Source organism: Nelusetta ayraudi, unplaced genomic scaffold (assembly GCF_046127955.1).
Source record: "Nelusetta ayraudi isolate G7.1 ecotype Tasmania unplaced genomic scaffold, CSIRO-AGI_Nayr_v1 ptg000004l, whole genome shotgun sequence".
Classification (NCBI taxonomy): domain Eukaryota; kingdom Metazoa; phylum Chordata; class Actinopteri; order Tetraodontiformes; family Monacanthidae; genus Nelusetta; species Nelusetta ayraudi.
This window is the reverse complement of record NW_027466054.1, coordinates 2,697,141-2,722,500: the sequence shown is the minus strand read 5'-3', so window position 1 is coordinate 2,722,500 and position 25,360 is coordinate 2,697,141. Positions and strand designations below refer to the sequence as shown.

The 25,360-nt window shown below is 43.6% G+C and overlaps 2 protein-coding genes across 3 annotated transcripts in view; both read left to right on the top strand.

The window, feature by feature from the left end:
- LOC142900025 (microtubule-associated serine/threonine-protein kinase 1-like) overlaps positions 1-15,966 on the top strand; it is a 59,884-nt gene extending 43,918 nt beyond the window's left edge. For both annotated transcript variants that reach the window (XM_076044045.1, XM_076044051.1), the window contains 15 exons: positions 1-49; positions 603-741; positions 1,490-1,622; positions 1,774-1,939; positions 2,232-2,333; positions 3,200-3,322; positions 3,486-3,595; positions 4,813-4,976; positions 6,544-6,788; positions 7,717-7,974; positions 8,778-9,010; positions 9,677-9,799; positions 10,026-10,162; positions 11,086-11,273; positions 11,399-15,966. The exon at positions 1-49 is cut by the window's left edge and continues 160 nt beyond it. In XM_076044045.1, the coding sequence (XP_075900160.1) occupies positions 1-49; positions 603-741; positions 1,490-1,622; positions 1,774-1,939; positions 2,232-2,333; positions 3,200-3,322; positions 3,486-3,595; positions 4,813-4,976; positions 6,544-6,788; positions 7,717-7,974; positions 8,778-9,010; positions 9,677-9,799; positions 10,026-10,162; positions 11,086-11,273; positions 11,399-13,092 (3,864 nt within the window). In that variant the 3' untranslated portion in view covers positions 13,093-15,966. The remainder of the gene's footprint in view (positions 50-602; positions 742-1,489; positions 1,623-1,773; positions 1,940-2,231; positions 2,334-3,199; positions 3,323-3,485; positions 3,596-4,812; positions 4,977-6,543; positions 6,789-7,716; positions 7,975-8,777; positions 9,011-9,676; positions 9,800-10,025; positions 10,163-11,085; positions 11,274-11,398) is intronic.
- A 1,513-nt stretch (positions 15,967-17,479) lies between these two features.
- On the top strand, positions 17,480-24,280 carry atg4da (autophagy related 4D, cysteine peptidase a). Its single transcript, XM_076044034.1, has 11 exons — positions 17,480-17,864; positions 19,099-19,364; positions 19,673-19,756; positions 19,856-20,029; positions 20,345-20,696; positions 21,476-21,540; positions 21,686-21,837; positions 21,967-22,045; positions 22,946-23,022; positions 23,176-23,295; positions 23,493-24,280. Exons 2-11 carry the CDS (start codon positions 19,148-19,150, stop codon positions 23,646-23,648), a joined length of 1,476 nt encoding a protein of 491 aa, XP_075900149.1. The 5' UTR covers positions 17,480-17,864; positions 19,099-19,147; the 3' UTR covers positions 23,649-24,280.
- The last annotated feature ends 1,080 nt before the right edge of the window (positions 24,281-25,360 follow it).

Genomic DNA, 25,360 nt, shown 5'->3' with positions numbered 1-25,360 from the left:
TCCTTTGAGACCCGGAGGCACCTGTGCATGGTCATGGAATATGTCGAGGGTATAAATAAGTATAAATTCAAAATGTAAAAAAAAATTGAATTTATAGTTCACAAGTTAAATTATTAGTCCAGTGTGACTATGAATACACACGTTAGTCTGATTGCAAAACCCCCTTGTTGTCTTTTATTTCCTAGTCTTTCTAATGCCATGAGGAGTTTGTCGCACCCCCCATTATTTATTTAAGGGCTTTTCTCCCTTGACCTACTCCCGGTATAAGCTGCCTCCTATTTCACTGTCGCAATAATTCTCAAAGTCAGACAGGGTCACAGGTTTCACAGTCGTGCTGCAGCTGCGCTCATCACTGTCTCTATTTTAGGGGGTGTTTTAGGACACAGTTGGGACTCTGACACTGAGAGACGGGAGACGCTGAAATCTTCCGTAATGACAGTTATTGATCGCTGAGCTCCACCTCGGAGCCAATCAAAATGAAACTAGAAAAACAGAGCATACCTTGCTGTGATTTGCATTTAATTGTGCTGTCTTGTGTGAGGTACTGGTTTTGAGATTTTTGTGTTGTTCTTGTTGAGAACTTGTGGTTTTTGTGCTCTCAGGGGGTGATTGTGCCACCTTACTGAAGAACATTGGAGCTCTGCCAGTTGAGTTGGCCAGGATGTACTTTGCTGAGACTGTTTTGGCCTTGGAATACCTGCACAACTATGGTATTGTTCATCGGGACCTCAAACCTGACAAGTAAGTTTAAAGCTTTTTTGTTTTTTTAAGAAAACACACACAATTTTGTTCAACATGAACAGATACTGTAATCTACCCACTATCCAAACAGTATAAAAAGTCTTGGATTTCTTTATCTTAACGCTTAGCGTAACATATGTTTTGGTTTCATCCAACGTGCATCACTGACATTGTTAGAACATTAAGCTCTTCTGATTTGCTGCCTTATGTTTTTCATATCTACCTTATTCCTCCAATTATTCATTACACATTGTATTTGAAAGTCCTGGTTGTCGCTCAAAATAAAAAGGCTAATTGTAATTGACTCTAGGCCCTAAAAAGTTGGAGGTTATTTTTAGCCTAAAAAGTTGGGGGTCATTTTCATTGTAGCTCCCAAATTTACAAATGAAAATATAGTTTTGTTTTTGTTTGTTTGTTTGTTTTTCTACATTTAGCAGTATTTCAGTGAGACAAATCACATTTAAAATGTTTATTGCAGCAGCAGAATCATGTTTGCGTACATGCGTCCAGGCTTCAACCTTATGGCAGTGGCCTGCAGATGGTTATCATAGAAATTACCAGAAGAGATGAGGAAAAGCGCATCTGACAAGTCTGTCATAGGTTAATAGAGATTATGAGGAGTGAGGCAGAAAACTAGCATAACCCTGGAGCGTGCAGGTTGATGATGGGATGGGGGTGTGGGGATGAAATGAATGATGCAAGGCAACGATGCATTGCGTTATATGTCTCTGTTGTCTTTATCCAATAGCCTACTGATCACCTCCATGGGCCACATCAAGCTTACAGACTTTGGCTTGTCCAAAATGGGCCTGATGAGTCTGACTACCAACCTGTACGAGGGGCACATTGAGAAAGATGCCAGAGAGTTCCTGGATAAGCAGGTGCTACTGCTTGCTGCGGCAGCTGTGGTTGATGAATATTGAATTAATTTGACCATTTTGCAAATAAAATTGCCATCTATTTATTGAAGTAACATTGATCTGCATCTCCAGCTGTCATTAACACCTACGCATGATATTTACATGGCCACAGGTCTGCGGGACTCCGGAGTACATTGCTCCCGAGGTGATTCTTCGTCAGGGCTACGGGAAGCCGGTGGATTGGTGGGCCATGGGTATCATCCTGTATGAGTTCCTGGTGGGCTGCGTGCCTTTCTTTGGAGACACTCCAGAAGAGCTTTTCGGTCAGGTTATTACAGGTGAGCACTGAACCGTACGTATTGAACTGACAGTATTTACTTTTAACACTCTTCTTTCTGTCAGCAAATGGCAGCCTTTCTTTTTTCTACCAACTTCCATTGCATTTCAAACACATGCGGCAGTATGAGCTGCTCGCCGACATTTCCTTCTCGGTCCCGTGGTGACTTTCAACTTTTGCGGCAATAGCCAGCCCATTATTGCTCATTGCTGCCTTTCAAACGGCTTCAAAAGGTGGCTGTTGCTTTCTTCCTTGTTAGCCTGACATTTCTTTGTCTTTGTTGTCTCTGATAGACGATATCGTGTGGCCAGAGGGTGATGACGCCTTGCCTGCAGACGCGCAGGCCCTCATCTCTGCCCTGTTGCAGACCAACCCTCTTGTGAGGTTGGGCACAGGTACCAACTTTTACATCACTTTCATATGACAGCTGTTGGGCACTTTGCATGGTGTCTGTGATAGAAGCTTGTATTCTGGGCCACTTTTTGGTTTGTGTTCATTCACTCCATTTAATATCGCACATAGATACATAGATAGATAGATAGATAGATAGATAGATAGATAGATAGATAATAAGCTGCATTGGATATTGGACACTAAACATGACTGTTTAGTCAGACTGAACTACTCTGGAACAGAACCTCACCAGTGTTGGGGTTCCTACCACTAATTTTGGTCTATTTTGAAGTCTGAGGATTAGCAACTAAAATATGTTCTCTTCCTGGTTAAATGTTCTTTTTCCATTTGACCACTGTCTCCAGCCACATTTTAATAATGCCTCCCTAGTACCAGTTCGGACCCCCTTCTGCCTTCATAACAGCCTTCATTTTTCTTGGAATGAATTCAAAAGGAGGTTCTCTTTTTTTGGACCATTCCCTGTAAATTCGGAAGATGCTTATAATTGAGAATCCCAGAGGATGAGCATCCCACTGCAATAAACACCACACAGGGTCCAAAGTCACCAGCTGTTTCTTCACTTGAACCTGAACTGCCGTTGTCTCGCCTCCATGCCCAACCACAGAGACCTGCTGCCAGCGTGTTCTTCTTAAAACCTACTGGCAGCAGTTAGAAAAATGGCAAATGCTCTCAGTCAAGACAGGGGAGGAGCGAACAGGGGAAGACAGGAAGGGACGCACGTAACATTGTGAATGTTAAAAAAAAAAAATGTCTGCATGGAAAACAACCAAAGTGCTGTGTGAAAAGCAACAAAAAAAAGGTCAGTTTTGCTTCACTCAGGCTGATGAGTTTGAGTTTTCACCACCAGGCGGAGCGTTCGAGGTGAAGCAGCACTCCTTCTTCACAGAGCTGGACTGGAACACTTTGCTGAGACAAAAAGCCGAGTTTGTCCCTCACCTGGAGTCAGAGGAAGACACCAGCTACTTTGACAGTGAGTCCCTCCGGATGTGTGCGTCTGTCGGGTTTCACCAGCTGCATCAACATTGGGCTTGTGGACTGTGCAAAACGATGTCTCTGAAGCAGCTCGAGTGAGAAATGCACATTTTATGCTCAGCCGGCAGCTCATATATTTAATCTCCACCTTCCCCCGCCAGCGCGCTCCGATCGTTATCACCACATCAATACGTACGACGAGGACGACACCAATGACGACGAGCCTGTCGAGATCAGACAGTTCTCTTCCTGTTCCCCTCGCTTCAGCAAGGTCTGACTGCTCTGCCTCTCCCCTTTCATCTTCCCTCCCCCTGTCATTCCGCTCGTTCTTTCCCCTTATTTTTCTCTCCGCTTCCACCTGTTGTTTTTTTTTTTCTCTGGGATTTGGGTCTGTGTTTGACTGGATAGATGAGAAACGGGAACGTTGAGCAGAGGGGCTTCGGCTGAACTTTGAGTCTCAACTCCAATTCCCAACGTTCCCACCTAACTTTACTTTCCTTTTTTCACGACTGCTCGGTCTCCCACCTCTACGCTCTTCCCCTCAGTCTCTCCTCCAGTCTGTCCTCTCATGTCTGGGTGAAGAAGCTCTTCACAACAGACTGAAGGGCCCCACTGCATGTGAATTCAGTTTGAGATGTTGCAGTGGAGAGCTTCTATGTGCTTGGGAAAGGACCACAGCTCAGCTCTCAGACCTAATGAGGTCCACCCAGAGAGCACATTCAGCCTTAGTTATTGCTTTAGTATATTTATTTGATGAATTAATTTATGTCATTAATAAGGTTGTTTTGAGAGGCTCATAAAGAAATTAACCAGTCTAAATTTTCATCCCCATGGTTTTGCTTTTAAATATTTCATTCAAACGTATATTTTTGTCCTCAGTGGCTCCTGTACATTTTCTTGAAGTCACTACTGCGCCGTAATTTTAGTTTGTATTTCAGTCCCTCTGCGGCAATGATGGATTTTCCCCTGCAAAGATCAATAAAGCTCAACTTATCTGAGCTCATCTTAGATTAGGTTAAATCCTTCAGTATGACCTTCCTACCGCCAGACCAATATGAACGTTTGCAGTCGTGTTCTACTGGTTTACTTTATTCATTTTGAGAGTCAAATGTACCTTTATAATTCACCATCAGGGTGAAAATCAGTTTCCAGCCAGCCGTTTGATAAGCACCATCATCCATACACAGTAACAGCAATAAACAGAAGAAAGAATGGAATGAACCATTTTGTTTCATCTATTTTTTTTTTTTATCACAAATGGCAAGAGTTAAAATTTGTAAATTCATTGTGTTCTTTTTTTTTAATTTGCAACCTTACCCCCCTAAAATAGTAGTTTAAACTAAGAATGATCTAATTGTACTACAGCTGTAAAGGATAACAGTAGCAAATTTTGAGTGACAACCTCAAGTGTTTTACCCAGAGCAGCTGTTAACTGAAAAAAAAATAAACTGTCTGTCTGTCTATCTGTCTGTCTGTCTGGCCCCGTAGGTGTACAGCAGCATGGAGCATTTGTCTCAGCTGGAGCAGAAAGCCACCAGCACAGTGTCCCGTCGGGAGCACAAGGGCGGCAGGGAGGACAAGGTGACCAAAAGAGAGAGCCTTGGCAGCTTCAGCATGAGAGACAAGAGCTGGCGAACGGGCTCTCCGGAGATGTGAGTCAATCCTTGCGTTGGGGGAGAGGGGGGGCGGGGGGGGTTCCGAGGCACGCTTTCAAGTTAGGGAGGCGGAATGCGCTGCGTATTTTTGTTAGCGGAACTGAGAGCGCTCAGAAGGTGCTCTCTGAAGGAGTTTCTTCTCTTTCAACGCCCCTGGGTGTGCCTGAATCACTGATTGTCACATCACTGACTCCAAAACTGACTCTACGGGGAAAGTAAAACGAGGCCAAAGATCCAAATTCACCAAAGTTTGAAACTACATGTGAAAGTGGGAAGACAAGGATGGTGAAGAAATAAACTTTTCCATGGCACAAAAAAAAAGACAACTGTCACTCAGATATAGTTATTTCCAATTTAACATCTGGGATCATTCTAGGTAATGTGACAATATTAAGTGACAGTGTTGTGTGTGGGTTTACGCTTTTATTTGCAGTTGTCTAAATGTTCAGAACTGCCATCAATGCATGACAGATTCCATTTTTCAGCCCACCTAGATAAAGGGTACAGTCATTTTTTGGGTATGGATTCATTAAACGTCACTCTTGCTGTCTCAACAAAAAAGATATTTGGCTCAGTTGCGACACCATTTTGATGAAAATGACATTCCTGATTGAGAGCTGGGAGCAGGGCCAGATTGTTGTATCCTCTGCTGACTCTGGTTCACGCTCATCCTTAGATGGCAGCTGACTTCATTTAATTTACCTCCGAAACGATATGTAAAATAAAATTATTCATATAGACTGAATTCATAATGGATAGAAAATGTGATAATAATAAGGAGGCTTATGATCAATTCCTCGGCCTGCTGGAGCCGTCTGGTATGAGATACTAACGTCTGGCAGCGATGATCACTTTTGGACTACAGCTCATTACATTCATTGTGTTTCCGAAATAAGTGCGTTTCAAAGTTAATGGTTAACAAAATGGTTTACAGCTTTTGCGAGCATTCTGAGTCTTTTACCATACCATTAAATGTTGCCCGTATCCAACAAACTATTTGAAACTAACACCGTGTTTCATATCTGATAGTGGCAACTTAGTGCTGAACTAAGATTCATTTGTAATGATGCGGTGCTCAGGAGTAGCACACTCATTATTCCATTTCACTGGTGGCCTGACTATCACATACACGTATCGTCATTCTTATTTTGCAATGATACAGTGCTGCTGCTCCTGAGAACAGTAATATTACAACTGTGAACACAAACAGCACGCTAAAACAAAGCCGATGCAAACACAGTGGTGGTAAAAGATTTTTGGACACCTCTTGTATTTCTGATGTACCGTGTACAGTACTTACACTAAGATTCAGTTTTAAGTTTCCAAGTGTGGTTTATTTTAGTGCAGTCTCCAACATTTACTCCACATGCTGCACGTACACTGTTCCGTTCAGCTCAGAACTGGATGTTTCAGCAAGATGACGTCCCTTGCTACACATCCAGAGTACAAGAGTATTTAATGACAATAACTGGGATTGAGTAAAATGGAGTTAAAGTGTCTTTACATTGCTCCATGCGTGCGTTGATGCATTGTCCAACTCACCTGAATCTCTGTCACCGTGCAGGAAGCGCCTCTCCTGCTCCGAGTCTCTGTACATGGAGGGCGACGCCAGTCCTCCCCTCGGTGCTCGCCGACGCTTCTCGGCGCTGATGGACCCTCACCGTTTCGCCTCGCAGCTGGAGAGCGAGCCGGATTTCCTGTCCCGCCAGGTGCCCATCAAGGTCCGCGGGACCTCGCTGGATGGAACCAGCGTTCCGTCGCCGAGCCTGCTGGAGCAGAGGGGCAGTCTGAAGGAAATTAATGGAGCAGGTATTGTAACAAGGGGTTGGAGTTCTGAAAGTAGAATAAGACAAAGGACAGGCAACACACTGCCACCCCCCCCCGCACCACACTGTGCAGGGCCTGAGCAGCTCCCTCAGTCTGAGACGGAGCGCTACTGCAGGGAATTCCTGCCTGCAGCCATCAGGCTGTGCAACTGCACTCAATAAAATCATCCCTTCCCCTTACATTTCATAAGAGTGCAATAAATCTATTTATTTGCACTACCAGTCAGAAGTTTGGACACACCTTTTCATGCCTTTTTTTTTTATCTTCACAACTTACACTGCAGATAGATACTGAAGACATCAAATATATGAGCAAGATATATGTCATTATGCAGCAAAGAAAAACACATTCAATAACTCTAAATATGCTTTTTGAAAGGTGGCTGTTTTGAAGAATTTAAATATAAAACACATTTGATTTATTTTACACTTTTATTGTTTCCCACATCATTCCATGTGTGTTCATCCGTAGTTTCGATGCCTTCAATGAGAAACAACAATGTCAATAGTCATGAGAATGAAAGAAAAGACATTAAATCCATAGTGTTTGTCCAAACTGTTGACTGGTGGTGTCAGTATTATGTGGATAAGTGTCAATAACCCAACTGTCCATAGGATGTAAATATCTTGCTTGTCCTTTCTAACTCTAAAATAATTTGATTTGATTTGATTTCTTTATTTCTTTTTAATTGATATAATTTTCCTTCTCTTTGCACTATATTGTTTCAGTAATTATGCAAACTTCCCCAATGTGTGATAAATTCCTTTCTATTCTCTTCAAAAGATAACTCGGGCAATCAAATCTGGCCGGTATAAGAGCGAAGTGTTGATGACAGAGCGGCTCAACCCTTCTCTGTTGCTATTTTCACCTCAGGATGCTGCAATTATCACCCGACTCTTTCTCCTTGCAGATAAATCCCCGAGACACGGCGAGACGGCGGCACTCTCCGCCGCCGCCTCCACGCTCTCTCCGGGTCCTGCCACAGCCGCTCGCGATGTCATGACTCCCCTGTACGACCCTCTGGGGCCGAGGGCCACCAACGACCTGGTCCTCCGCAGGGCCCGCCACCCGCACCTGTCTGGCGAGGGGGATAAGCGCAACGCCAAAGCCGGAGGCAAAGTGATCAAGTCGGCCTCGGCCACGGCGCTGTCCGTCATCATCCCGTCAGGTGAGGAGCTCGGACGAAAGGAGAACATTTCCCTCAATGTACTGTAGGGTGCGCTATGTTAACATCAGAGGTGAGAAATAACAAAATACTTTGTTACTGTACTTCAGTAGATTTTTCAGGGACTTTACTTGAGTATTTTTTTCTGACGACTTTCTTGTTTTACTCACACACTTGTTACTTTTTTGTTAAAAATATGCAAATCATGTTCAAAGTAATTTACATATTATGTATTGTTTATGTATAGTTATTTTTGCTTGATCTGGACCTATTTGAATTCTGCTGCTGTGTAGTTCAATATAAAAGTGGATGATTTTAAAGAGGGGATTTTAGAGTTCCTTGGCTTTGTGGTCACTCTTCAGTACATTTTCAGTACTGAGAAAAATAAAAATGTAGCAAATATCATTGTTATTAAAAGTTTAACATCCAATAAGGGCTCATCGATCACAACTATTACTGATTACAGTTTGGTTGTGCTTCAACTGAAAAAAATATATAGAATTGAGAGTCGCAAAGTTGTGAAAAATTATCCAGATGTTCAAGCGAGGACATGCACTTTTTCATCTTTAGCAAAATTATCAGCAAATGTAAAAAAAATGTAAAAAAATAAATAAAAATAAGTTTTTTACTTCAGTACATTTCAAAACCCACTACTTTCTTACTTTTATTTGTCTAAAGGAGTTGAATCAACATTTTACTTTTACCTCAGTATTTTCTTTAGTAGTATCCATACTTTTACTAAAGCACAGTATGTAGATGCTTTTGCCACCTTTGGTTAACACGAGTCATTTTGCAATTCTTCTCAGTGGAGCAGCATGGTGGCTTCTCTCCTCTGGCCAGCCCCATGTCTCCGCACTCCTTCTCGTCCAACCCTTCGTCTCGAGACTCGTCCCCCAGCAGAGACTTCTGCCCTGCTGTCAGCGCGCTGCGCTCGCCCATCACCATCCACCGCTCGGGGAAGAAGTATGGCTTCACGCTCAGGGCCATAAGGGTTTACATCGGAGACAGTGACATCTACAGCGTGCATCACATAGTCTGGGTAAAAACACACTGACTTGTCTTCAACCTGAGTGCTAGAAGCTTTTTGCATGTAAATTGTGTACAGGTGTAAATGTTACAGCACACTGAGGATTTTAGGTCTCTGTAATGGTCATCAGTGCAGTTTCCCTCTGAAGAAATTGAAATATAGAATCAAGTGTCTTAAAACCCATTGGTCCCCTAGATGCAATTGAGAAATGTTCTGTGTTCTCACTTCAATGGACTACCACAACATATCCTTGTGTAGTTCCTGTATTGACCTAGTAGTTTGCCTACCTAAAGAAAACCCAGCTGGCTTTCATTGGTATTGTTAAAACATTATATTTTAAATCAACTCGTCATAAAACTCACAATGAATCCAACTTCATCTCAACTCCATCTCCAGCCAGCAAGATGTGAGTTGCAGCAGGAGTTCAGGTCCTGCCATTAAAAAAAAAATAGAAAAATAACCCCCAAACTGCGAGGGATGCCTTCATTTTGATGCAATTTTATAAAACTGAATTCACTTTTCTATCTGTCATTATCTCAATGGGAAAGTGCACTGGCATGGATTATTTAAAAATACAGAGAACTGCTGAGAAACAAGCTCATTATGTTTTCCCCCTTGACTGTAGCATTGCGTTTATTGCATTCATTTGATCTGTGATGTTTTTTGTAATCCTGTCAGCATGTGGAGGACAACGGTCCTGCACAGGAAGCTGGACTGTGTGCGGGTGACCTCATCACACATGTCAACGGGGAGCCGGTCCACGGTCTGGTCCACACTGAAGTGGTGGAGCTCATCCTGAAGGTAGCCGGCAGCGATGTAGCCGTAGCTTCTCAGTAGCTTTTCTGAAGGAAAGGACTCAATGTGCAAAGACAAACTTCTTGCAGGCCTCGCATGCACCTCTGAGCTTAGCGTCCCTTTGTTGTTCTACTGAGACACAGACAGAGAGACACGTGGTTTTCTGCAGGTGTGGAGAGGTTAATCACATGTCCCAGTGTGGGAATCGTGACACGTCTTTGTTTCTGAACAGAGTGGAAACAAAGTGACGGTAACCACCACGCCGTTTGAGAACACCTCCATCAAAGTGGGTCCTGCTCGCAAAGCCAGCTACAAGTGTAAGATGGCCCGGCGGAACAAGAGGACCATGGGCAAGGACACCCAGGACAGGTGAAAGCACACACACATACACACACGCTGTCAATAGAGAGTGTCTGCTGATAAATTGGAAGTTTTCTTGTTCAGTGAGGTGAGTGAGGTTAAAAGGCAACGTGTTTGATTTGTCGTCTAAAATTGTTGCTCTTGCTTCTTGTGGTCGTTTTCGACATCCTGCTTCAAGTGACTGCTGTAAGACTATTTAGCACCGTAGTTACCAATGTCTGGATTGGATTTTCCAACCCAATGGCTCATTGCTTTACAGAAGCTCAACATCTGAGGTTTAAGCACCTTTTGATGCAGCTCTTTTGTTCTTGTTTTTTTGCTTGCTGTTGTCTATAAGCACCTTCTCAAAGACATCTCCAGATCTATGTTGGGCTCTGCAATTGTTTGACTTTGTTTTGTAGGGTTTTTTTTCTGTCTTTCCCTGCTGCTGCCTGTCTTTGTCTTTGATCTATTTTGCTGTGTCTTTGTCTGCATATGTGCTCTCTTTTTTGTTGTTATCTTTGTACTGGTTTTTGAAGATTTCTTTTCAGTCGTAAATAAACTATAGTTATTAACTCTTGAAAACTTTGAACAAACAGAACAAAATTACTTACTTACTGCAACTTGAAAAAAATAACTTGGGGCAGTGGTGGCCTAGAGGTTGGAGAAACGAGCGCGTAATTGGAAGATTGTTGGTTCACCGCTCCTAGGATGTATAGAGAAGAATAACAATTTCAGAATATGGGTCAAATGTAGAAAAACATTTCCCCGAATGGATCAATAAGTCAGAGAACTCTCCAGAAAGGTTTCATCTCTTCTCTTCAATTATCACCAAGTGTGTGCTAAAACACGCATTTTCACTGTTTTTTCACAATTGATTGAACTGAAATTGAATTAATGTGATTTCAAACAAGCTTCTTTCTCACTGTCTTTTCCGTCTGTCTGCCTCGCAGCAAGAAGCGTAACTCGCTGTTCCGCAAGATCACCAAACAGTCCAACCTGCTGCACACCAGCCGCAGCCTGACCTGCCTGAACCGATCTCTGTCCTCCAGTGAGAGTCTTCCTGGCTCTCCCACTCATAGTTTGTCTGCCAGGTCTCCAACACAGGGCCACCGCTCCACTCCAGAGTCCTCTTACCTGGGTCAGTTGTTATTTCATTTCATTTTAGATCTAATTTGCATTTCTAGCTTCAAAACAGAGATTAGGTTTCCTAAAACACGTTTACGGCCTTTTCTCTGTTTAACTTCATCCCTTCTTCTCCCGCAGGTGCCTCCTCTCAAAGCAGCTCCCCGGCCTCCAGCACTCCCAACTCCCCTGCACCTTCCCATCACATGAGGCCCAGCTCCCTGCACGGCCTCTCCCCCAAGCTCCACCGCCAGTATCGTTCAGCCCGCTGCAAGTCGGCCGGCAACATCCCCCTCTCCCCTCTGGCCCACACCCCCTCCCCCACCCAGTCCTCGCCGCCGGCCATACCCGGCCACACGGTGGGCAGCTGCAACACCACGCAGTCCTTCCCCGCCAAGCTGCACTCCTCCCCGCCGGTGGTCCGACCCCGGCCCAAGAGCGCAGAGCCCCCCCGCTCGCCCCTGCTCAAGCGCGTGCAGTCGGCGGAGAAGCTGGGCTCGCCCCTCACCCAGTCCGGCTCCACGGGGGGGCTGGGCGGCCCGCTCAGAAAGCACAGCCTGGAGGTGCAGCACTCAGAGTACCGCAAGGACGCCTTCCTCAGCGAGCTGGGCCTCCAGAGCCTCCTGGAGACGGAGGGGGAAAACCTGCCCTCGTCCTCCACCGCCCCCGAGACCGGAGTCCTGAAGCCGGCCAGGAGGCTGGGCAGGCAGGAGTCGCCGCTCAGCAGGGAGACGCTGCTGGCCGGGAGGGAGCGAGAGGAGCGGGAGAGAGGGAGGGAGAGGGAGAGGGAGATCGACACCTCGGCGGTCCTGGAGAGGTTGAGTCGGGTCGAGGCGCCGGACTCTCACTCGCCTACAGCGAGAAAAGCCCAGACGGGGGAGCAGCCCTCGAGCAGCCCGCAGACGGGGCCTGGCGGCAGGCGGAGCTTGGAGAACGCTAAAGCTACAACTCCTGTTGGCACCCCGACCAAGGCAACTGGCGGTCTGGGCAGTCTGGGTGGTCTGGCCGGGGCTGTGGGCAGCCAAGCGGCGTTGGCTCCGAGGCCGCAAGACCACAAGACGACGGTTATCAACAACGTTTTATACAGTGGTAAAGATCTGGCAAGCAAAACTGAACCAAAGCAGGAAGAAAACAGCAAAGGCAAGTCTGGTACGAACGGCTCATTCTTCGCCAAGAGCTCCACGTCCGCCGCAGACAAGGCGTTCGGCGGCGTCTCGGCGGTGATGTCCGGCCCTCTGGGCCGAGCCTTCAAGCCGTCTGCGATGGCCGACAGCCTGCGGAAGGCCGCGGCAGAGAGCGACTCCAGGACTCCGGACGTCGGCTCCAAGAGCCCCAAGCTCCCCGCCCGCATCCTGGCCCCTGCCGTGCCCCCGCACGGACAGCCGCTGACCCTGGGCAAGGTGAGGCAGGGCCTGGGCCCCGTCAACTGCTACCGGGGCACCCTGGACTGGGAGGACAAGTGTCGGCTGGAGGTGGTGGAGGAGCACTCGCCCTCGCCGTCGCCCTCGCCCACCGCTGTCACCCCCTCGCTCTGCGGCCCGTCGCTCTGCAAGTCCCGGCCGGTGTCGCCCGGGGAGAAGACCAGCTTCGTCAGCCAGCTCACCACCGTGGCCAAGAACGTCCTCGGCCCCATGAAAATCGGCGGCCAGGAGGCGGCCAGAAGCAGGGAGCAGCAGCAGGCCAAGGCGGCCGATGACAAGCAGGGAGGCGCCGCCACCGCCGGAGGCCGAGCAGCAGGTGGCGCCACTGCCGTGGTGACCCAGAGCCCAGCCGCGTCAGCCTTGGAGAAGGCCGCCGCCGCGAGTAGCAGCAGCAGCGTCCCGCCGAAAATTTGACTCCCCGATGCTCCAAATGTGGGACTTTGGTCAAAAGAAAAGAAAAAAAAAGATGCCTTTCTTGGATAAATAATGCAACAGAGGTCGAGCACTTAAAAACAACGTACATTCCAGTTTCAGAGTATATGAAGTGTAATTACCGATAACAATCACTGACTGATTCTAATGTAAAAAACAAAAAAACAAACAGGAGTGGAGTAACCTACTGTAAAACACGTGCTTTATCTGTTGATTTTCTATTTCGAAGTATTTAAAAAAGAAGAAAAAAGAAGAAGACTCTTGATGTTCCAGGAAACTGCTCTATCAGATGTATACGTGTGTGTGTGTGTGTGTGTGGTTCTATGTGGACGCATGTCAGACAGATATGTACTGTACATTATAAGATACGAGAAGGTTAAAAAGTGCTTTACCGATCAAAACGTGCTGAATACTGTGAATACCAAATCCTCTCACTCTGCTTGGTCTCTCCAGCAGCCCCGCCCCTCATCCACCGCTTATCTCACAGGTCGATGGAATCGGTGGCTGGGAACGTGTGCCGCCGTTGCAGTAGGATTTGCGACGTTAGCGTCGCGCGGATGACTCGCAGCCTCCGTCAGGCTCGGCCAGGTAGAGGAAGATGCAGAGCGGAGGATTCATCTCAGTTCTCTCCGAACCCAGATATTCATAGTCAGTCAGTCAGTCAGTCAGTCAGTCAGACACTTTGTTAGTTGATGTCACGGCAAGCACTGCTCAGCACCATTGCAGGGGATTTTGTGTGTGTGTGTGTGTGTGTGTGTGTGTGTTAGTGTGTGTGTGTGTGTGCGACCAGGTCTATTTCCTTGGTTTTTCCAATGCTGTGCCCTGCTGCAGAGGAAAGCAGGGCCTGACAGAGCGCAGACTCAACGCTTATCTCCCCTCTGCAGGAGGGCCAACACAGCCCACCCTCCCCCATCCCCATAGCAGCCCACCACCCACCCCCGCCCATCGACTCACCCGCGCAAACACATATTTGTGTCTACGCACGCAGGAGGATGCGCACACATTCCCACAGGAGGCGGCCGTCTCAGCAGCTGATTTTCATGCATTTGAATCCACACTCCTTCCTGTGGTCCCTTCATTTTGGTGTGTGTGTGAGCCAGCTGCGAAGACTGTGAGTCTGTGTGTGTGTGTGTGTGTGTGTGTGTGTGTGTGTGTCTTTGCGACGGGTAATTACACTCGGCACGGTTGACTCATAGAGGTTCATGTCAGAAACCAAACTGGAGAAAGAGGCAGTCGGCGTGAAGGATGCAGTATGGCCCCTCAGTGCTTCGCTACCAAGTCAATAGAGTACACAGAAATAAGGACTCACTGTATGTCAGATATAAGGAGAAAATAGCACATGGACAGCGAATACATGTTGTTGTGAAGCAACACGGGAAAAGCAGGCAGTCGTGGATGTAGCAACTTGTTCCAAGGGCTCGACAGCTAATGTACGGTTTGTGAATGTGGGCATTGTACAGTTTGTCACAATGAACCCGATGCTGTGAAAGAAAAAAAAAATCAAGTTTATGCACAGCATGAACTGAATCAGGGACGAGAAGTAACAACAAGCAAGGTAGCCGAGAATGATTAAAGTAACGGCAATGTAAATTTCTGGTGAAGGTGTTTTAAATCGTCTCTACTTTCTGGGACAAAATATGTCTCCAAGCTTCCACTCAACATTCATTTACTGAGAAGTTTTTCTCAGTGACTAAACAGTGTACATACCTGTATGCAAACCATTTACTGCTGTTTGTCATTAACGCTGCTGGTTTCATTAATGATCAGAGTTGGACGGGTGGGTTTGAATCATTTAACTCGTGTCTAATTTCGCAACTCATCAGACTGATTTCCTCAATGCTTTACATCAACTGATTCAAGTAACAACAGCAGTGTCCCACCTGGCTGAATTGTTATGACACAATAAAAGCTGGACATGGCTCAAAGCTTTGTAGTTGTAGGAAACACGTGTGTGTTGTAGGAACTATACAAGACCTTTTTATGAGACATGCGTGTCCTTTTCAAATAATTTGATTTTCCCTTTTTTATTCTTTTTAAAATATTTCTCTTTGCAATTTGCTCCGTTCCAGATGCAGGATGTGCATAATCAGCGCCTAGGACTAAGCATTATTTCATACTGCCCTCTAGTGGTTCAACACGTACACTTTCAAGTATGAAACCATAGCCTCAAATTGTCAGACAACTAGGAATTTCTGTCACGGTCCAGACCAAGTCCAGACTACCTAAACACCGCAGAACAGCTGTGGTTAGCCATATGGTTACTCTATATGCATTTATGGTTCTAATAACAAAACATTCACAGTAATTACCAACTGAACACTTGAACAGGAACCCGTTTCTCCTCTGTTCTTTATGAGACTGTTCTTTCTTCTGTAATGGGATTAACATTTTTAAACATATTGTCTTATATATTCTACTAGAAGGTGATCTTTTATATCTTAATGTTACAAATGATTTGTCAGAACTAACTGTAATGTAATCTGGTACGTCTGCCCACTTTAGGCCTTTTTTCCCCCTGGCAATCAGTGATGTCCACACTAGTGTTACATTTCTTTCTTTCTATTTGTGGCTGACAGAGAGAGTAGTAAAATGCACTTTATTTGGATAACAATCTTTATTGGCTAGTAGTGTTTGTAAGTTACTTTGAACGACAAATTAATATATTGTGTATAATGACTGACTCTACAGATGAACACACAGTAAGTCCAAGTGTACAAAAAAACATTCCACCTTTCTCTGTTCACTGAGACTGTATTTATTTGTATCATTGGGCATTAGGGTTTGTGATCAACGTAATTCAAATGCAGACACCTGAAGTGCAGTATGTGAAATAAAATTCTAAGAATTGTTTCAAAATAGTGCATTATGTATCTGTCTGTCTGTTGTGTTAATGTCTACATATCATGAAAGATTTGCAGAAGTTAAGTAGGCAGCTTTAAATGAGCCATTTATCAGAGAACTATGGTGCCACAGTTACTGAATTTTATCATAATTTGTGACGAGAAGCCTCTTTACTGCTGTATAAAGCCCAAAAAAAACTGTGCAAGTTGAAATTGTATTTTACACAATAGTGACATTTATTATACATTATTTACTTTAACACAGCATTTTTTTTTAGTTTGTTTAAAGGCCCAATTCAATAGCAAACTTTTTTTCCTCTGACATTTTCTGCCATTCTAAGTTATTTCTGAAACTCTTGCTCTTGTCACAAGTCTTACAAGTTAGACCTGTGAGGTTTTCATTGCAACAGAAAAACAGTAACATGCTGTTGTTGTTTCTTTTAATACCTAGAATTGTTCTGAGAGAGAACACTTGAAGTTCCCCTCCATCACTAGTGTAAGTGAGTTGGAAATAAATGTCTTGAAATTACATTACTATCATACATTAGTATGTAAAATAAAATATAAAAAAAATACGTGGGCGCAGCATTTTTTTTTCTTTCACATGCTACAAGGGATGTTTCTTACAAAGTAATATTTATATTTACAATGCATACAGTAGTGTCATATCCTCGTCCATGCTGTCACATCTATTATGGCTATCAAATGCCAGATTGCAATCAACCTGGTTGGGTGAATTAACCCCCTGCCGAAAAAAGGTATTGTTGTTTTCTGATGTCCAATGACATCTAACATCTTTCCTACAGGAAACACTTGTGAAAAACTAGCACATCTTCTTTTATTTGAAAGGAAGCGACATATGGCCATCTCCTGACTAAAGAATGTGCAAATGTAAATGCTAAATTATTATTATTATTATTATTATTATTATTAGTAGTAGTAGTAGTAGTAGTAGTAGTAGTAGTAGTAGTAGTAGTAGTATAAATGTTAGATTATCAAACAAAAATATGACAGTGACTTATTCTTATGACGAATTTAAGTCACTTTTAAATAGAAACAAATTGCACAAATCAACATTCTATGTCAATACACGCCAACAGATTCCAGCTGTTAAAAAAAAACGTTGATTGCACTGTTGATATTTACGGCGAGTTTTTCTTTTATTTAATGAGTTAAGATGTGAAAAGTAAATAAATTAAATAGGCCTCCGCCCTATGACAGCTGGGATAGGCTCCAGCAGACCCCCGTGACCCTGAGCTCGGGACTAAGCGGGTATGGAAAATGAATGAATGAATGAGTCGCTGTGTATTTTAATTTTCTTCTCTAATTTTGTTGGGGGGTGGCGGGGTCACAAATCGTGAAATGAGGGTTGTTGCTTTTTTAAACGTGACGATCTCACAGCCAATGATGCGGTCCAATCTGACATTGAAGGGCGGTCCTTTAATTATTAGCCAATCCTATGCTTTTCTGGAAAATGACCTCATCACCGGGCTTGGCCAATCCAGCGTGCTCGCTGGAAAGCACAACAGGAAGTAGATCCCCGTCCACCTTTAAAGGTAGACGTCTAATAATAGTAACTAGCCGGGCAAGGAAACCAGAATTATCTTTGCGTCTGTGTTAAAAACTAGTATTTGTAAAGTGGCTACGTTGACGTTTAGCCTTACAGACAAAGTGTGTTTTTAACAGCGTGTTCTTGCGGGAATGTTAACGGAAGCTTTGGTGAGCCCCGGCGTTGGTGTCAGTGTTAGCGTAAACCCGGCGGCTAGTCCGTGAAATGCATAGTAGTTAGCATTAGCAAGCTAGCGCACTGGGTTTATTCGAGAAAATCTGCAGCCGCAAGCCAACAAAAGAAAGCCGCTGAAATGATACAACGTGCCCCAGAATACAGGCCATTTTAATTGGCATGTGCTGTAGGTAAGTCGTTGTTTGCTATTGACGTGATTGTCAGCTAACGTTTGTCCTCCAAAGGAGGTGCGATAAGAGAGCTTTGGTGACTTGACAGACACTTGGAGCTTTTGAGAAGGAAACGGATAACCAGTGTTAATGAAGCGGATTGTCTTCGTGAGAGCTTACAAATGCAATTCACTTGACTTGGTGATAACTATGTTTCTTATGGTGTATTACACAAGGCGTTTTCAAGCCCGCCACGATGACTTGTGTAGTTCTTCCATCTTCATCTAATCGATGATCAGATGACCTTCTCGGTCGCTGAAGATGCTTGACAAGCCGGTTGTCAAATGCTCATCATATGATTGTTTGTATTTTTTCCCCCGCTCCCTTTCTGTTCCTGTCCGTCAATCAGTGACTACGCAGCCTGTGACTGTTCCCTGTTGAAACTGCTACTCATCAGTTTCATCACGGCAGGGAAAACCTACTTGTCATCTGTCTCGTCTTCAGCGTTGTGAAACGAATTAATGGTCGAGGACACATGACCGAGTCTGACTGTCGATAATAATGGGATGTATTCAGTGAAGCTTCCAGGAACCGAGCCCTGCTTTCGGGTTATAGACGGACACAAACCGACATTACGGTTAAAATAGAAGTTACTTTCCATAAATGATTAAAACTACTCTGAGTTTAACCCGTGAATTAATATCCATGTGAAGTGACAATCGGTTTGACAAACAAGTAGTTTACAAGAGTAAAGTTTGACAAAGATTTACTCTCAAATTTCACTTAATTCCAATGTGTGTTGAAAGAGCCATCATGTGTGTTGAAAGAGCCATCATGTTCACTTATCAGCTGGTGCATCTTGCACGTTGGTTTGGTGACTGTGTGTGGGCAACCAAGCACGTCGCCTTTGCATGTTGTCCTGAAACCATGGAACTGCAGAGGACAAAAAGAAACATCTTCAGGTTTATCTATTGTTTGGCATCAGTGTTTATCTCTGTCACTCTGACTCTTGTACACTCTGTATTGATCTTCATACAGATTATTAACAAAGTCAACAGAACAGAAGAAGTGAGATTATACATTTGTAAAAAATAAATAAATTAATAATAATAATAATAATAATAATAATAATAATAATAATAATAATAACACTGATACCAAGAGTCAAGCATTGCCACATTCAGATTGAAGAACGTGAATTCTCTCTAACACTAAATTACCCAATCTCTTGCTGTCTTTTTCTTCCACTCTTCAGAACTGAGTTGCAATGAGGAGCGGCAGAGTCCGGCTCACTTCTTAGAAGCATGAACTCAGTGTCCCCCAGTGCAGCACAGTACGTTGGGAACGTGATGCAGGATGAGCTGGCTGAAGACAGGAGGCCGCAGCCTCTGGAGCGGCAGGGCAGCTTTAGCCTCAGGCTCCCGCAGGCAGCAGATTCAAGCAGAGAGCCGACAGGAGAACCGGACGACATGGACAAACTGAAAGCCAAGATAATGTCGACTTGGAACAACATCAAATATGGTCAGTGGAACATTTTGGGCAACTCTGTCTGTTGATTATACTTTCAAGTTAAGCTGTTCTTCACTATGTAATGCTATATGTTATTATTATGATACTATCTAGAGACTTTATTCTAACGAATATATTCTACAGTTTTCTACAGTTGCCCAAAAGTGGACCTTATTTAAGATATAAAAGAGGTTTTATGATTTAATCGTCAAAAATCAAGTGTCAACATCGACACTGTTTACAGTTTATTCTTTCTTACCTTTCGGTGCTGCTAATTCTTACAGACTGAGCCTTCAGTTTCATATTTCCCTGTTTCCAAGGTTGGACTGTCAAATCTAAAACCTCCTTTAACAAGATGTCACCAGTCACCGTCCTTGGACACTCTTATCTTCTCAACAGTGAAGGTAAACCATTTACCCTCCACTGTCCTTTAAATTCATTCATTTGAAAATCATTTTCATTGAGTTTTCATTTAAATGCAAAACTCATTCACTTCCTCTTAGGTGAGGTCGAGAGGTTTCGCCTGGCCTTCGTGTCTCGGGTGTGGCTGACCTACAGGAGGGAGTTTCCTCAGCTGGAGGGTTCCACATGGACCACAGACTGTGGCTGGGGTTGCATGCTGCGCAGTGGGCAGATGCTGCTAGCACAAGGACTCGTGGCTCATCTGATGCCCAGAGGTTTGTCTCGGCACTAATTACACATGTAAAATGACAGCTGACGGATCACTTTCCAGTGGAGTCACATGATACGTCTGAAAACCAGGACCTTTCTGACCTTTCCTCCTGTGAAAGGAAGCATTTCTTAATGCTTCATAATGATTTTATTAAATGAGTCTTCTACTACTTTATGGTGACTGATTCCCATCTGTCTAGTCCTTGCGCCTCATAGTTCCTCTCCACTGTCTTTTTAGATTATTTCAAATAATCTCAACTGACATCTTTAGTGATGGTCAAACTGTAGTGCTAACTTCTGACATGTTTGTGTGATTTTAGACTGGACTTGGCCAGACGCACAGCAGTTCGCAGACGTGGACTTGGAGGTGCTCAGACCTCGCTCCCCAGCCAGAGCCGGAGGGGTCCCCATCCCCACGTTTGGCTCCTTACGAGGATCCAACAGTTCTGAGAGGTCCCAGCCAAGTGACCAGGGACCCAAATGCAGTCAGAAAAAGAGACCCGAGTTGGTGCAGGACAGACACGCAGAGCCCGTCCACCAAAAACTGATAAGCTGGTTTGGGGATCACCTGTCAACACCATTTGGAATTCACCAGTTGGTTGAGATTGGCAAAAGTTCCGGGAAGAAGGCCGGTGACTGGTATGGCCCCTCTATAGTGGCACATATAGTTCGGTAAGTTCAGAGGTACTGGAACACTGGCATGTACTCCTAACTCTTCCCTTTCACAGTTAAAAGTTTACACTCATCAAGATAAGCTGCATGTTGTTTTTTGTTCTCTTACAAAAAAGTTCTTAGAAAGACAGATTGTTCACACAGATGTCTCTAGCAGAACATAACCATTGTAAACAACTTCCAGAGGCTATAAATGTGAAAGGCTGTTCATCATCATTACCCAATGTAATTGTGCAGCTGTTGGCTGTGTGTTCTGTATTCATGCATTGTATGCAGCACTATTGTATTGCCCTTGCTCTGAAAGAAAAAAAATCCCTTCAGAGACAAATGAAGACCTTGACCTCAATCTGACCATGAAACTTATAACAGAGGCAAAGATGATCTGTTTTCAAAGATAAACGTCATGTGGTAAAGGTGCAAACCAACAGCACAATGGCTTGTGATGGTGCTGCAGGCAGAAGTACTCGACTTTTGAAACCACATTCTAACCTTACAATGCAGTGATGTGGTCAGTGATCCCAGATGTCCTTCAAAGTTCTCCTACAATAGTTTGCATGCACAATGTTTTCACATAGCCACCTCATTGGTTTGATTTGATTTTAATGCGTCTGAATCAAGTTAAACAAATAGGAAGCCAATGCCGTCAAGTGTTGGTATTCAGAAACATTTGTAATGGGATGTCATGGAATAAAGTATAACAAGCTTTAAACTTGAATGGAATAAAGTTTTAAATAAAGTACATATGGCTTTCTCAAAGTGAATAATATGTTGTCTTGCAGGAAAGCGGTGGCTACAGCTTCTGTAGTCGACAACTTGGTTGTTTATGTGGCTCAGGATTGTACAGGTGAGATTAATGGGCTTAAGCTTTACTTCAGTTTAAAAAACTAATCATAATAAGTTTGTGTGAAGTACCTCATTTCAAAATAATTCATACAATATTGATTTTTGGATGGCCGTATGTCTTCTTACGGTGCTTCTGGTTTTTACAGTGTACAAAGAAGATGTCCTGGCTCTCTGTGAGCTGTCACAGAGCCAGACTTCACCCGAGCCATCCAGCCAGGGGTGGAAGTCAGTCATCATACTGGTGCCTGTTCGGCTGGGAGGGGAGCTCCTCAACCCATCCTACATCGAATGTGTCAAGGTTTGAATCTTGTGCATCTGACTTCTGTTTCTCAGACTCCTGCGTCCTGAATAGTGTCGAAGGTTTTCTTAAAAACCCGCTTCCATCTGTCCCTGAAGTGACATTCCAAACTATTGTTTTCTCCTCTAGAACATCTTACAGCTGGACTGTTGTATCGGAATCATCGGGGGGAAACCGAAACATTCCCTTTATTTTATTGGCTTCCAAGGTGAGAACTAAAAATAAAGTTAAGTAATTAATTTTACTTAAGTAGGTAAAATTAAGGAAATGAAATCAAGTTCTCCGAAGAAGGTTTTGCATTTGTTCAAACATCTTTCAATGATTCACATTGTGCTTACTATAGAGGCCTGACTGCGCTCTCACTTCTGCTTCCCTGTTTTCTGCTTCTGTAGTCTCATGCTCGACAGATGGGTGAAGGGTGTCAGTTTGTTTTGTTAAACATTAGCGGACAGTTCTGTGGTCAAAGATCTGTTGCTGCAGAGTTTTGCTAAAAGCTCGGTCACTATTTGAATGTCTTTTTTGATTTTGGCTTTAGTTTCCAAGATACCTACCAAGTTTACTATTTGCCTAAAGGGCAATTAAATTGTGTCCACAGAAAATATATGTTTTGAAAGAATGGTGATTGGAGGACCTCTGCTGGTGGTTTCAAGATGGTGCAACCGTGTGAAATGCTGATTGCTTTCTTTTTTTAGCCAGTAGTTAATGTGGTGTCAAGGCACAACTGTGACTGAATACAAATGTTTTCAAAAGTGTTCTTGGTGTCTAACTCCAAGATTGATTGAAAAGAAAACTTCAACATGTCACTCTTTAACTCTTTGGGACACACAAACCACAAGTTCTTATCAGTTAATAATTTCACTGGTTCAGTGAAAACATAGTTGAGCGTTTTGGTGAAGCCGTGCCCCAAAATGCACCACTTTTTGAGAACACGCGTGTTAATATAATGGATTGTGTGATTGCAATTGTAATGCGTTTAGGGTTAATGAGAGTTGAAATGCAAGTGAGCGTTGATCTGTGTCGGGGCAGCCGTTTGGCCTCCTGCCAGGTGGCCATTTAAGATCTGAATACACTGTTTGACTTCCTCCTCCAATATTTTATTGTGTCTCAGACGAGCAGCTGCTGTATTTAGACCCTCACTACTGCCAACTTGTGGTGGACATGTCACAAGTCAACTTTCCTCTGGAGGTTAGTCGCCCTGCCCTCTCTGCTCTCTTTAACTCTCCCAAGGTCACATTTAGCTGCGATAACACGAGTTTCAGGTGTCACGGCCAAATAAGGTGGGATGTGCAACTGATACGTTCCATTGCTTTTTTGTGTGACTCCTGTGTCATTGTTCAGTCATTCCACTGTAGCTCTCCTAAAAAGATGCCCTTCAGCCGCATGGACCCCAGCTGCACCATCGGCTTTTACGCGAAGAACAAGAAGGACTTTGAGTCTCTTTGTTCTGCCGTTACTGTGGTAAGTTTCTCTGTTTTCAATATTCTTTTACCAAAATACTGAGGTACAACATGAGAATATGCCTTTCCAGAAATGGACACTCACAGATTTTACATGTGACCTTCCTGCTTTTTTTAAAAACATGATATTCATCTTACTGAGGGCAATACTGGGGAGTTTTGAGATTGTGCGTTTACCAGGTTTTGCTGTCCTCTCAGGCTCTGTCATCATCAAAGGAGAAGTACCCCATCTTCACATTTGTGGAGGGCCGCAGTCAAGATTACGGACTTGAAGGTCACAGCAGCAATAACATTCTGCCCCCAGGCAAAGTCGGCAACAACAGGAGGAACAGCGACGAGTTTGTCTTTTTGTAGCTGGATGCTGTACCAACTCTCTCCTGTAGAGGACAGCAACATCTCTGAATCCGTTTTAAATGGAGGAACTCTACACTGGATGAACACAGTTCTTCTGTGCTTCTCATCATCTTCTCTGAACTAAACATCTGAAGCTAACGCCAGACTGGCTGGCTGGCTGGAAGAGCACTTTACAGGTAAAGGTGCAACACCATCAGAATCATGGTTCTAATGTCTTCTATAGTCAATCTGATCTACTGCATCAGAAACCTTCAAGCCTCAAAGTCTAAATCAAGTTTCCCAAATAAACTCAACCCCTTGTTTTTATGCTGGTGGGAACTGGATGCACTGAACTTGGTGTACATATAATAAAATAAGATGATCATCACGTGTGGGGTGACTTGATATTGTTTTTGATTTGTATAATATCTGCTGTACATCTTGTTTTTATTCTTCAGTTATTTATCATATTTTTTTCAATGTGTGTTTGAGTGAGTAGGTTAGTGTGATTATTTTATTATAATAATTTCGTGTATATGCAGCAATCTGTGTTTGACAGAGATTTTAAAAACTTTCAGAAGATTCTTAGTCTGATCATTTGAATTTCCACAAATCATTAAAACACTGCATTTTTCAGAATAGAAACTAATATTATTTTTTAAAAAAAGAGTCATTTCTTTTTAAAACATTGGTGTGATGAGAATGTGGAGCTCAATATTAATCTTTAATGAATTTCTCAGTCCCTGCTAAGCAGAATAATGGAGTGATTCTATCGTGATTACATTGTGGAACCCAGAAATAAAGTTCAGATTCCAAGTTATATAGTTAATGGCTGCAGAAAAAGAAAAATCTGATGTTCAAGTGTCTGCTTTCTGTTTTTTATTTTTTATGTGAAAGCTACTTCTGCTAGTTGCACCACTGTCATATGATTTGTTGTTGGAATTAAAATTTGATCACTTTTATGACCTTCCAGATTGTTTTGCCTCATTTACAGCATTAAACACACATTTACAATTATGACATTAAAATTGAATCTATAAATTATTTTCTCCCAACAACAAATGAGGACCTTTAACAGCACTCTAGTGTGCACCTTAAACTCTTGAGTGTAAATGCAACGGTATATCTTCATGGCTTCATATGGCTTTACATGTTACACGTTTAATGTTGTTTCATGCTGCAAAGCTTTTTTAATTACCTGCAAACACCAAAAATATACCTATGAAGAAGGCTTTACTCAAACAAGTCAGTATATGCAGGTAAGAAAGACTTGTTGTATCATCGATATGTACTACTAAAAGGTAGTCTTGTGAAAAAAAAGTTCTAAAATAATTTTTGTAAAACACAACAGAGGGAGGAGGAACAGGAGAAGCAGTGCTTGCTGATGGCAGAGGTGGACCTATGCTAGCAGCTTCCTCTGATGCACTGGTACTAGCAGCAGCATCACTGCTACTGCTTTTAGTACATGCAGGAGCAACACTTGTTTTGAACCCTCTGACAAAAGGATGCATCTCGCAGCATTAACTCTCTCTTTGTGAGCTGTTGGAAGCTGAAGTACAAACTGCAAAGTGAGTAAGTGCAAAGTGACCGCTGCTTTAGCCAGACGGCTCTTTGTCTTGGGTACTGTTGTCTGTTGCGTAGCAACATGCTTGTAGAACAGTAACCGTTTCTAGAACCACCTCCTTGTCACCAATGCTAACTGCCTAATGTTCTGTCAGTGTCATAGGTCTCCA

What these genes read in the sequence shown, in the direction of transcription:
- atg4da (XM_076044034.1), top strand. Translation starts at nt 19,148, where the DNA reads ATGAACTCAGTGTCCCCCAGTGCAGCACAGTACGTTGGGAACGTGATG. An exon ending in ATAGTGGCACATATAGTTCG is followed by an intron (nt 20,697 to 21,475) that starts GTAAGTTCAGAG and finishes GTTGTCTTGCAG; the next exon opens with GAAAGCGGTGGCTACAGCTT. An exon ending in TGTGGCTCAGGATTGTACAG is followed by an intron (nt 21,541 to 21,685) that starts GTGAGATTAATG and finishes TGGTTTTTACAG; the next exon opens with TGTACAAAGAAGATGTCCTG.